Source organism: Nanorana parkeri, unplaced genomic scaffold, assembly GCF_000935625.1.
Source record: "Nanorana parkeri isolate BGI_ZX_2015 unplaced genomic scaffold, ASM93562v1 scaffold25, whole genome shotgun sequence".
Lineage (NCBI taxonomy): Eukaryota > Metazoa > Chordata > Amphibia > Anura > Dicroglossidae > Nanorana > Nanorana parkeri.
In genome coordinates, this window is record NW_017306293.1 from 1,683,655 (window position 1) to 1,697,332 (window position 13,678).

Here is a 13,678-nt window from a genome sequence, read left to right on the forward strand (position 1 = left end):
GGAAGTGAGCGAGGGCATCTATAGCCTCTGCTTAGAGCCAGTCATGTACTGGGTAAGTCTGCCCACAAAGTCTTGTGTGACTGTAGTAGAGACCCCAACCGACAAGGTAGGGAACACGGCCGCACGTGGCAAAGGCTAGAGAGAAATCCAAAGACAAATTAGAACCTATGTGACGATGATAACAAGATTCCAGGTTGCAGGTGTCAGCACTTTCGGAAGGCAGGGAACAAACATCCCTGTAACCATTAGTGGAGTGTGAGCTGAGATTACCCGTTGCAGCATGTCTGTGGACATGTTGCGACAGCATAGCTTGCCAGAAATCCAGTTTTGTCCTCTGCACTCTAGTCTTATCTCAAACAACATTTGGCTGCCAAACAAGCCTAATGTACGGCCACAACTACTCAATACAACTTTCAAACTTCAGGGATTGTAGTCCACATACATGATTTCTTTTAATAAGCCCTGATGAAGGGGGTGTGGTATGGACCCCAAAACACTTTGGCTTTTCTACTTGAATGTCCCCTAACCCTAATAAAAAAAAGTTTTATCCGGACTATTTTAATTCGTGTGGCATTTTAATTCCTACATCTACTATGAGTGTGTAATCTGAATGTGTACCATGGCTAATTATGTGATCTGTTTATGAGCTGTGACTGTGTGATATGTGTGCTGTGACTGCATGTGTAATCTGTCTGTGTACCCTGAGTGATTGTGAGATCTGTCTGTGTGCTGTGACTGTGTGCATGTTCTGTCTTTGTGCCGAGACTGATTGTGTGAGCTGCCTGTGTTCTGTGACTGTGTGATTTGTCTACAATGACTGATTGTGAGATCTGTATGTGTGATGTGACTGTGTGTGTGATCTATCTTTGTGCTGTGACTGATTGTGAGATCTGTCTGTGTGCTGTGACTGTGTGATTTGTCTACAATGACTGATTGTGAGATCTGTATGTGTGATGTGACTGTGTGTGTGATCTATCTTTGTGCTGTGACTGATTGTGAGATCTGTATGTGTGCTGTGACCGTGTGTGTGATCTGTCTGTGTGCTGTGACGGATTGTGTGATCTGTATGTGTGCTGTGACCGTGTGTGTGATCTGTCTGTGTGCTGTGCCTTATTGTGTGATCTGTATATGTGCTGTGACTGATTGTGTAATCTGTATGTGTGCTGTGACTGATTGTGTGATCTGTATGTGTGCAGTGACTGTGCGTGTGATCTGTCTGTGTGCTGTGACTGTGCGTGTGATCTGTATGTGTGCTGTGACTGATTGTGTGATCATGTCTGTGTGCGGTGTCTGACTGTGTGATCTGTATGTGTGCTGTGACTGTGCGTGTGATCTGTATGTGTGCTGTGACTGATTGTGTGATCTGTATGTGTGCTGTGACTGTGCGTGTGATCTGAACGTGTGCTGTGACTGTGTGATCTGTATGTGTGATGTGACCGTGCGTGTGATCTGTATGTGTGCTGTGACTGATTGTGTGATCTGTATGTGTGCTGTGCCTTATTGTGTGATCTGTCGGTGTGTTGTGATGGATTGTGTGGTCTGTGTGCAGTCTGGGTTTTGTGAATGTGTCACATGAAACAGGGAGTGCATGTTTCTTTTCATATTATAGATCATCATGATCATTATTGTAATTATTATTACTAATGATAATTCAGCACCATCTTTTTCTGGTGCTACAAACAAGGGTGGGTGATACAAATAATTTTAAAAAATGTTTCCGGTGATAAATTCATGCAGGTGTATAATAATGTATAGACAACAATAATGAGATAAAATAGGATGGAGAGTTATAGTTCTGACATTACTGGTAGTCAGTGCACAGTTACATTTAAGAGGCTACATAACGAAGACATGTGAGAAAAGTTAGCTATATCTCTCGATCAGTTTGGTCCTGAGTGTTCTGCATGAATCACTCACATGTTATGCAGAAACATTAATGTTCCAGAAGATAGGATTCCACCTTGGCACTGTAGGAAGGGGGATGGGTGATACAGAATAGCCAAGACGAGCGATAGTGCTGTTGGCACATGCAGACATCACCTCTGTTTAATATCACAAAAATGTTGTCTAGCTTCAAGAAATGTCCAGCTCAAGGCAAAGCTGCTCCAGCTGACTACACAAGAGAAGTTTCCACTTTTCTCTTTTTAAATTGTATGTGCCAGTGAAATGCATTAAATGTGGATCTCTGTCTTCCACTGATTGACAGCTAGTGGCTTGTTTTGCTGAGTAAACAACATTGATCCATGAGTGACAGATCCTGTGCTCAATAGTTATTGATCTGCAATGCCAGCTGAAGTTACAACTCCCGCCTTTATAATTAGAACATTGTCAATGTATACAAATAATATTTGCTATTTGTCTATTCATTTATTACAAAATACAAATATACCATGAAAAAAGCATTTCCCAGCTGACCTGCAATGTCTGTCTTTGTTATCCATTTCCATGGCAGAAAAATAACACATTTGGACCATAGCAGTAAATACCAGGGTTTCACCAGCACACACTTGAAGATTCTTCACCAAAGCGACACAGTGTCCAGTGTTTCGAGTCCACACTGTGTCACTCTGGTGAAGGATCCCTGTGCGGACCCGAAACGTTAGCACCTTATGACACCATGTGACGTCCCTCACTGAATAAATAAATCAATTCAATATTGATATTGATATTTGAATCTTCAAGTGTGCCGGTGAAATCCTTGTATTTACTGCTAGTGTTTGCACGGCGCCATCCGTGCGGTCACCTTGAGCACCACAGATACCTTTTTTGAACTGTAAGACCGTAGGAGTGCGAATGGAAATTGCAACCTACATTTTGACCATACACTTGTAGATCCCTAGCTGATAATGAAAAGATAGATAACTGCTTTCTAATCACCAAGAACATTGATCTGCCTCAATGTCTCCTCCTTATATTGCTTATGAACAGCCATGTAAAGGTAGCACAACGGAGCTGGTAGTACTGTTCTGGCTGCCTCTACATAGCTGGTGTGAGCAGAAATTATTTTTATTGTAGCGCAGGCATTGCTTAAAGGAAACCAATACAGACAAAAATAATAGGCTGCCACTGATCACCAGCTAGAAATGCTAGATGCCTGGCTGTTCCTGGCTTCAGTTCTGACCCAGGCTGGATCTACACTATTTCTTGTGCATTCAGAGTGTACGGTAACACACACGTGTAGGCGTGAATGGGCCTATAGGGTTTCCCATTGTCATACACACTAAACTGCAGCACATTGATGTAAACCAGGCACATAGGAAAGAATGGGATTACTTCATGACAAGCATTTCCAAGACAAGTGTGAATAGGCCCCTGGTGACCTGGACCAAGCAGATTACAGGTGATGTCAGAACCATTCTGCATACTTGTTTTGAGTAAGTGACTGAGGAAGTATTGAAGCCATTGGATCAGCCAAGCATCTAGCGTTTTCAGAAGCAGATATGTCAAATGAGGGCATTCATAGGTTTCTCTGCACCAGTTCCCCTCTGGGCCATGTTGCTGGAGAACAAAGAAAGAAAAAGTAGCTGCTTTTTGGAAAAACAAAGACGACCTGTCATGATAGTATGGCTTTATTGCAAACCCTCTGGCTTCAATTCTTTCTGAAGCTCGCCATACACCTATAGATTATCTGCAGATTCTCTATGGTCAGATGGAAAAGGTGCAACAGATTCCTCAATCTACACTAAACTGTGTGGATGGAGGAATCTCCCACTGGGCCAAGCTTCAGCATCTTACTAGTCGGCACCGCTGGCTCTCCTAAAATACCTGAACAATGCCTGCATCCAATCAGATTGTTCAGGTATTTTAACAGCCAGCGGGGCCATCTAGCAAGATACTGAAGATTGGCCCAGTGGGAGATTACCCCATCCACAGTTTAGCATAGATGGAGGAATCTGTTGCCCTTTTTCCATCTGACCACAGAAAATCCTCTGATAATAATCTATAGGTGTATGGCCAGCTTAAGACAGTGACGCAGAATAAGGATGGTGCACATAAAGTGATTTGCTTACTTGTTCTGGAGCAGTGATTCAGAATGAATTGAACTGAAAGGCAGCCATGAAACTAACATTTACAGAAGATCAGTAGCTGCAACCTCCATATTGATTTCCTTGCAGTATTTACCAGGGTCAGAGGGTATCAGATATATTATGTATACTCAGCGCAATATCTAACGCCTTCCTGTATAGTTCCCGCCATGGTGGGCTCGTCATCACTGACATTCACTTACCAGCAAGACTGGAAATTTCTACAAGCGTCTCAATATATTATGGCTTTCTAAGTTACTTTAAAGGAGAACTATGAGGCGAGTGCTTTTCACTCACCTCATAGTTCTAGCCGACCTGTGACAATGAGACTGTCACAGGTCGGCTCAGTAGATCGGGAGGTGAGCGAACACATACCGGCGTTCGCTCACCTCTTGATCCTGTCACGGCTCTCTGCCGTGACAGGGGGAGGGGCTGGATTCCCCTTTCCCCGCTCCGATCTGCCAGCGCTGACTGGCGGAACGGACGGGGGAGGATACAGCTGGCTCTGAGCCAGCTGTCACTCACGCAGCTGGGCGGATCCCGTCGTCTAGGTCGGGATCCGCTCCGGCTGCGGCGTCTCAGTATACCGCGAGCTGTAGCTCGCGGTATACTGAGCTTAGGGTAACGGGAGGACGCTAGTTTGTGTCCTCGGGTTACCCTAAGGAGAACTATGGGGGAAAAACACAGACCCCATAGTTCTCCTTTAATATCTTATACATAAACATTATCATTGCAAGGAAATCTTCACCTCATCTGAGTCAAGTTGAATGTTGTGAAGAGCATTGCTGAAAAAGTCTTAAGGAAAAAAAAAATCCATTTGATGCATCTATAAGCACCTTTTAGGATCTCATTTGTACTCAGGTTTTAGAATTAAATGAGGCCACTTATTTATTTGGCTCACATTCCGGATCCTTCTTAGAGAAAAGAAACACACATTAGCATTTCAGACGGCGAGCATAAATCTCCCTTTGTACCTTATTTTCTCTTAATGCCTCTTCAAAGCCTTACACGATTGGATGTCTAAATAAGAATTATTATTATTATTATTATTTTGTTTTTTGACGAAGACATTGACCTGATCTGCTTTTGACAATCTACTAACACATTTTCTGACTGTAAGCGTCGCCCTTTCTGGCAATCTTCTCGTCAATTAAATGCACATTTTTTTTTGATCTTTGGCAACAACTGAAAGCTATATGGCCAAATATTAAACTGGCATGCTGTGCAAATTTGACAGGACTTCCATCATCTGAATACTAATATAAGGATGTACAATTCAGCTCATGCATTGTAAACAAGTGTTTTCATATGGTACAAAACATCTGTAGCCCTCCATGTTCCATAGTTGTGTACTCTTTGGCTACATGGCATCATTTATATACACTCTGAAATATTGTTTGAGGAGACAGGTGTGGTTTTCAGAGAGCCAAGATATATTACACCAATGGACAATAAATTCAATATAGCTACAGATATTTTTACTCTTCATGGCAACCACTAATCTTAGCTTGCACCAGGACCACCAGGAAATGCAGAAATGTCTCTCAGAAGATCTCATCTTCTGCATACTGGGAGGTCACTACTTACAGATCTGACCTGCAGCCAGGATCTGTATATAGGTTGGTGCACCAAATAGCTGCCTCTGCAAATAGCTCCAACCCCAGGCACAGCTCATATACAGAATTAGTGATCCGCTGTTAGAATCTCTTCAACAATAAGAGCTCATTCATACCTTTAGCGCCCTGATGTGGCAACACAACAAAACATCCAAGAAAACAAGCATGCGCCTTTTTGTGCAAAATCTGCATTAGTTTCGTATCAATGACTTTAAAAGTACTGAAGCCATAAGAACCTCATAACAGCCAGGGAACTTGTATAAGTGGGGTACTCCATACTCCCTTACTACAGGTTCCCTTTAAGCAGACTATATAAAAATGTGTAGGCCAAGTGAACCACAATATAGCAATGTGTGTTACTGTAAGTCAAGTACACCCAAGTGGCCGTTGCTTATTGTTCATATGGGTAAACTGCATGGTCTTCCCTCTCCACATAGTGCTTTAAAAATACATTTTCCAAATCTTCATTTGTACATTCCTCAGTAAGGATGGAAATTATCAGCCCGTCTTGGTGATGATTTCAGGGCAATAGGGACATGCAGACACTCCTGACCATTACATCTTAGGGAGTATTCTTAAATGGGAGCAGGATCGGGGGAAGTCTTGAACAACTGGATTGGGATGTGATTTGGGCATGTGTGGCTAGCAGTCCTTTGAACATGTTCGCTTTAGAAAACTCCTAGAAAGTGCTGATGTGATAGTACTTAATGCCTGATAGAATCTACCTTTCACCTTACCATTTCTCCTTGCTGCTTCCGGGATTGCTCCTTCTGTGGTTTCATATTTGGTGGGAGTGCCCTAAGGTTCAGGGTCTATGTCTATAGCCTGCTCCACTCTGTACTCCATTGCAGTTTAAGATGGAATCCCTGAGAGGCATTGTTGCATAGGAAGACTCAAAGCCTTAGAAAGCATGAAGACATGTTAGCTGGTCACTTCTTCCTAGTCACAAAGCAGGTGATTGCAAGATTCTGCAGGCAAACAAGTCAAGTGATCACAGGTATCGTGCTATGATCAATGGGAAACTTGCAGCCATTCTTAACTATACATTTCCAAAATTTCTGAGTGTTGTACCTCTGAGGCAATTTCCCAGGTTCTGGAAGTGTTCTCCCAGTGGTCATCCCTCCCTTTGATCTTTGGCCTTTATTTTTTTTTACTCCTCCCTCTCCTTTTTTTGTGTTATGGAACTTCTACAAGAGGCTTAGGTTTATGCTACAGCTGTTCTTTACAGAACGTACTGATAATGGCCCTTTAAAAACGCAACAGTGTTTATACTCAGGTGTTGGAATTTGCTTTACTGTGGACGCCTTTGCTTTGAATTTATACTGATTCTCTTGACTGGTGCTTCTATGTGGATAGGGTACAGGGGGTGTTATTGTGACTTACCCCATTTGTTGGTTTGTACTGTACGGTCTTTTCTTTGATGGTTATTTTGTCTATGTGTAAAACTTCAATAACATTTCTGTAAAAGAAATTTCAGAGAGAAATTGTGATCAGGTCAGAAAACCCGATTGAGAATACAAAGGAACTGGATGGATCAGCAAGCACCTCCTTCCTCCCTGCTTCATAGTATAAATGTAGCGCCCTAGTGGAAAGGGTGCTATTAAATGTAGTGTTTATTGGATTGTATGTGGCCCGATACTAATTTGTGGTCTGGGTTCACTTTGTTTTCCCCCGAAACAATGTCATCAATTGCCATCTGTCTGCTGCTAGAGGTACTGCAGGGTGTGCCCTGGTCACAGGACAGAGCAACCAATGGGATTGCTATGAGTGCATATCCCTCTCCAGCCAATCACTGCTGAACGATAGCCAGTAGTGCATGCTGGGGGAGGAGATAAATACTTGGGGCGGACCATATGAGCTCTCTCTTCCTCCCCTAGGCCCAGCCTGTGGGGAGGCTGCACTGGACTGCTTGAGCTGGCTAGGGCTAAAAGCCTAGGGACTAGCCATTGAATCACCCTGGAGCCTGGTGGCAGCAGGTCAATTGGCTGCTACTGCTAAAGACAAGGATCAGTAACTTCTACCTCAAGTAATGCTGTGTCAGGTGTTCGACCTGCAGTGCATGGAGACAGTAACCGCACTCTCTGAAAGCCATGGAGTCTACATCTGCCTGGATGTTCCTAATCCTCCTCTACCTCTCTCCCTTAAGTTCTGCAAATAAAAGTTTCAAGCATCATATCTACAGTCTTGACTTCACTTCAATTGATCACCAGAAGGGCGGTAAGTGCTGATGGGCAAAACGAATAAATGTATCCCTAGACAAGAGGAATTGGAGCTGCTGTAACCCATAGCAACAAACCCTAGTAACTCAAGGTGTGCTGTGGATCCATAATAGAGGTTCCTTATAGAGGAAAGATAGGGAGACCCGTTTGTGGTCACTGGTATTACGCCCAGTCCTAGAAATGGGACCATGGCAACATTTTCTTTTTTATGCTGATCAGAAAAGATTAACAAAAAAAGCAAAAAATAATAGAAAAAACATACGAAACAGAAGTTCTATATTAAAATGCTGTCCTAGTACAGATGCCTAGGGGCTTATTCATAAAGCAGTAAATGTGACTTTCACCAAACATTCACTGGTGGTAAATCAATCACTGTCATTTTAAAACACATGTACCCAGAAGACTTGCTGCTTTATAAATATGCCCCCCTAGTGTTTTTAATGATCGGCTTGAATTACTCAGTGCCTTCTTATCTGCTGGGGCCCCACACTTTAATGCTTTGCTCTGCCATGTGCTGCTGTTATTATCTATGTGTCCCGTAGCTTACAGCAGGAGGCGTGTGATACTCCAGTTTGAATTTGTAATGGCCATGGCTGGAGGCAGAGGCTAGAACAGAACAGTACAGAGATCTTACTGGTGGAGCCCTTAGATGATATGAAAAGCAATTCCAACCACTAGCACCACCCAAAGCAAAATTAGTTACCATAAATTCTACATAGAATAATTAAATAAAAAGTGAAAGGGGAACAGAAGAAAAATGCACAACGTATTGCTATTCTCCAACCTAAATTCTACTTGCATAAAGAACAGCCAAATAACAAAACCCTGGTTCAACTTTAAAAAATCACATATTGGCAAAACAAATTAGATTTTTTTTTAGTGTACCTCCATGTGCAATCATTCTTGTGAAGATGGCGCCTCCTCCTCATAGCTTAGATAGGCATGTCTGAGCATGAAGAAAGCACTGTTCCCATGAAGCAATTGGAGCTTCTCCTGCTCACAAAAATAGCGCTTTGAACATGATGTAGGGGACAGGCGGTCATAGAAGAGAAGTAAAGACGGCTTTGCCATCACAAGTAATGCAGGTCAAAACGTTAATTGGTTACATTTTGCAATTTCCGGCTTCTCATTTTAAAGCAATAAAATGCTATTTATTTATTTCTTTATTATTCTTGTATCCTTTAAATTCTCCGATATCAAGAGTCATACTGCTCAAGGGCAAGTACCAAAGACTGTAGGAAGTGAATGCTTTCACTTCATAAAACTTTAGTACTTTCTAATATTACTTAAGATACAAAGCTTTGTGTTTATTTTTTGGTAAACTTGTGTGAACAATGTTTTCTGTTAAAATGAAAGCCTAACGCCAGTGTTTACTTTTGGCTCCTCAACGTAGTGGTCGGGGAGCAAAGGAAAAGTGAATATATGCTGCTGGGGATTGGGGGTACACAAACCTGTAGCTTAGCCTTGAATGGAGGTTTGGCTTAAGTTTATTTAAAGGAACTGTAAGGAGAGCGTAAAACATTCTCTCCGTGATAACTTAGAGCCAGTGTGGGACACTACACCTGTCCCATGCTGGCTTTGCTCCCAAAGGAGAGCGGTGCCTTTCAGTCTTTGCCCAACCCCCTCTCCCACAGGGACTCCCTCCACTCCTCTTTGCTTCTTCAGTGCTAGCTGGAACCACAGGCTAGGGAGGGGTGGGCATGGCTGGCTTTAGAGAGGCAAAGCTAGCTGGGGTGGATCTTGACAATATAGTGCGTGGTAAAGCATCTGTAAATGTACTCCCGTGACCCAAAATAAAGTATAGCCAAAAAAGGTCTGATTGTACTTCTCTTTTTAAAGAATTTCATTAAAGTATTAAAACATGAAAAAAACAGCCCAGAGAAAATGAGAGAAGTGCAGTAACATATAGCAACCAATCGGAATTAATTTAAGTGAAGCCAATTCTAAGTTATAAGCCTGATAATAATAATACAAATAATACAACTGACTAATACAAAACCATTTCTAACAAAAATAATAAAAGATTTTACATTTGCTCAAATTGTATTGTTTTAACCTTTTTTTTAGTAGTTCACCATTATGAAAAACACTAACAGAGTAGCTATGGAATTTACAATTGTATATTTTTGTAGAAGCAGTCTTCTGCAATAGGTCAGTTGTCCTTATTAAAATGTACAGATATAGGAAAATCAAAAGACATAGGAAACACTCATCGAATAATTAAAAAATCCAGCTTTTCTTACCAATGTTTGTTATTTCATCCATGAATAAAATAACCCTTATTACAGTAACTTTCTCTATGTGACCATACTATCATCTACATATCAAGTAGAGCTGCAGCTAACGATTATTTTCAAAATCGATTAGTTAACAAGTAGCTGTTCTGAATAGAGTTGAGCTGCAAACATTAATAGACCGTTTCAACCTAGTGGTTACAAATTTGTAAAAACAATAATACTGTGAATGAAATTGTAGGATGGAAAAAAAACACTTTTAGAAAGACTTTCAATTAACAGCATAACTTCAGTATTAAACAAGAGATTGCATATCCATTAATAAATGTAGACACACAATATGACATCTGGTTTCTCACCATTTTATTGGAGCAATAAAATGTGCGTAAAAAATACATAAAATGGGATAAAACGGTGACAGGCGAGCGCACACACTCCACTTTCACACACAACTTACAACAGACATGTCACATATACATAGTGTTGCGCAAGCAGTGTCATTCAGGGTCATGCACGCATCACACCATAAAAGATCAGTGACTATACAGTATATTCTTCCCATAAGGAGGCCATTCCCTGTGGGGCCCCCAATCTTTGACATGGACAATGTATAGGTGACCTTTTGATTCTTTACAAAACTGTCCTGTAGATGCCCTGTTTCCTGTTGTTTGGTGAGGTCCTTTGACTCGTAATTTGGTCTCCAGATTATATGAGGTGCCTTTGTACATTTTACAGATAAAAATATAAGTAGATAAGAACTCTGTCCTCTTAGTTTTAAAAATGTGGCCCACAAATCACTTGAGTCCTCTGGGGTCTGTAAATTATCCCCATCTCCAAGCTCTGACCCCCAGCCCCGTGTGATAGAAGACGGGGTGCTCTGTGTGGATGACGGAGGACCTGAGCTCCCCCCGCCCCAGCTGCCTCCTTCCTCTTGCAGATATCGCCGAACTTCCTGGGGTAACTGGCGGAACTCAGCTTGGCACTCCTCTTCCAACTGGGCCATCAACTAAGAGAAATGAAAAGAAGGTAAATAAAATATTTATAAGAATAGAAAAATGAGGAATTGAGGGTGGGAGGAGGCGCTGGTGGCAAAAGGTAATACTTTAATTACTTTCTCTGCTGAGTTTATTTACACATTTTGTAATCAAATTCTACAAAAACAGCCGAGTACAATAAAAACTCCGACCAGAGTCAGAAGATTCTGCTTTACAAATACTGGTATTCAACAGATTTACTTTGCCCTTTGTGATTTATAACTTGGCTTAGATAACGCTTCCTCCTGTGAAGAGGCAATATAAACTGAGGTGACAGCTTATAGAACAACTGTCATGAGGAAAGTGCATTGACTACAATTGCTTATCTCCTACTGAGAAGGCTAACTCCCTAGCAGTGTCTGCTTTTAATACTTTCACAGTCACTGATCTGCATACTGGTTCCAGGTAAGTAACTCAGAGAATGATGAACAGAGGAGAGTTGTAGTACACAGCCGTCAGTGTAACAATTGTACAGATACATGCCATCTTCTGAGACAACAATTTCCTATGCCTGCAATATATAGCTAAGAAGACTGAAATCAATGCTTACCTTAGGCTCTTCATCTTTTATCCTCTGTATTGTGTCCTGATGAGCCGCCAGTAGCTTTTCCTGACGCCTCTTTTGTGCTTCTTCTAACTGTTGAGAGAGAATTAATGAGGACTCAAGCAATGCAATGGCACCACCCCCTATATAAATACATCTGGTCTCTGCCCAGGGCACTGGCCAGTGCTATTTTGCCAACTCTCTTCAACATCCCCATCAATTTCAGAGGTCATTCAGGAGGCTAGGAAAGGACTCTGAAGACATACTGTTGAGTCAATGAGATGTCCTATGAGACAGATCAAGGGTGAAGTAGCCCTTGTAGACAACACAGAAGAAAAGCAAACTGAGTGGACCATCTTACTGTAGCACTGTTTCAGTGTTCCTTGAATAGATTGATCATCTCACCAATTGCTTTTACAGGTCAACTAAAAGTTGCTCTTTTATACACATAGAACCTATGGAGATGTTTACATCAAAATACATATCTGTACTATCTTCCATATTACTAAGGTTACTCACACTGCGCAGAAAGTTCACCGACTCATTGATGTGACGTCTGTTGATCTCAGTGAGCTCTCTGCAAAAATAAATAAATGGTTAATAACAGGATGGTGAGTCAAAAAACACAAACAAAAAGACAAGCTTTAAAACATATAAAAGACATAGTAAAGAAATAAAGCAGAAGAAGCATTTAATAAAGATAATAATACATTTGGGTATCAATCACTGACCCATCCTTCTTGTGCCGGTCTCGTGACTTGGCTTCCGTGATGCTATTATGTCTCTTTCTGTCCAGGATCTTTTGTAATTCTTTCTTCTCCCTGCAGGGTAATGTTAAATGATCCAATAATTCTGCAGGTTATACCACTGAAAATGTTGCAAACACCAGACAGGAACGATTTGTAACGATCAGGAAATGTCTACATACTTCCCACTGGATGCCAATGGAATCTCAATGTATTTCCCACTGGACACAGAGGACTCCCAGTATACATTATACTACACAATTTACAGAATTAGCATCATCCAATTACCTCTCTTTCCAATAATAATTTCCCAGTACCCATTGCTGCACTGGGTTCCAATTTTAGGTTTAATATACATATGTATTATACAGGTGAAACTCAAATAATTAGAATATCGTGCAAAGTTCATTTATTTCACTAATGCAACTTAAAAGGTGAAACTAATATATGAGATAGACTCATTACATGCAAAGCAAGATAATTCAGGCCGTGATTTGTCATAATTGTGATGATTATGGCTTACAGCTCATGAAAACCCCAAGAACCCCAAATCCACAACCTCAAAAAAGTAGATTATTACATGCAATCAATAAAACAAGGATTGTACATAGAACAATATCGGACCTCTGAAAAGTACAAGCATGCATATGTACTCAGTACTTGGTTTGGGCCCCTTTTGCAGCACTTACTGCAATTACTTTTGCACAATATTCTAATTATTCGAGTTTCACCTGTATACATATTTTTTTCTGAGGTTTGTTGATATCACTCACTTTTCATTGGTTTCTTTTAATTTTTTTAGCTGAGCAGTATTGCACGACTGAGCCACATCCAGCAGCTTCTGAACAGCCTGAAAGAAAGTTTGATACCAGTCAGTAAGTTTCTGATATACATATTGTGTTCAGGGGAGAGCATTGTTCTCCCACTCAGGGTTCAGAGATGCTCCCAATACCTGCTGCAAGTGGATATGTTTGATTTTGCGTTCTTGCTCATGCTGAAGTTCCCTCATTTCTAGAAGGCGCCTCTGCTGCTCTCCCTGTAGGTCCATCAACTTCTTCTGCTGCTCTTCCTGCTCTGAGTGCAAACTGCAGCCAAGACACCACAATACACATTAATGCAGAACAGATATTGACGGGAAGGGGGCAGATCTAATATTTAGACATACATGAAATAAGACATTTGCAGACACCCTTTTCAGTTCTAAATGGTGTCTTTATTTTAAACTAGTGTTATATCACTAACACACTATATTAAGCTGGA

General features: G+C 41.3%; 1 protein-coding gene across 1 annotated transcript in view; it reads right to left on the reverse strand.

Moving 5' to 3' along the window:
* Nucleotides 1-6,570: 6,570 nt before the first annotated feature.
* PLCB3 (phospholipase C beta 3) overlaps nt 6,571-13,678 on the reverse strand; it is a 144,221-nt gene continuing 137,113 nt past the window's right edge. Inside the window, exons 28-35 of the mRNA XM_018564933.1 lie at nt 13,371-13,503; nt 13,192-13,268; nt 12,404-12,493; nt 12,192-12,249; nt 11,679-11,765; nt 10,886-11,100; nt 7,025-7,100; nt 6,571-6,609 (exon numbers count right to left, since the gene is read on the reverse strand). Of these exons, the coding sequence (XP_018420435.1) occupies nt 6,571-6,609; nt 7,025-7,100; nt 10,886-11,100; nt 11,679-11,765; nt 12,192-12,249; nt 12,404-12,493; nt 13,192-13,268; nt 13,371-13,503 (775 nt within the window). The remainder of the gene's footprint in view (nt 6,610-7,024; nt 7,101-10,885; nt 11,101-11,678; nt 11,766-12,191; nt 12,250-12,403; nt 12,494-13,191; nt 13,269-13,370; nt 13,504-13,678) is intronic.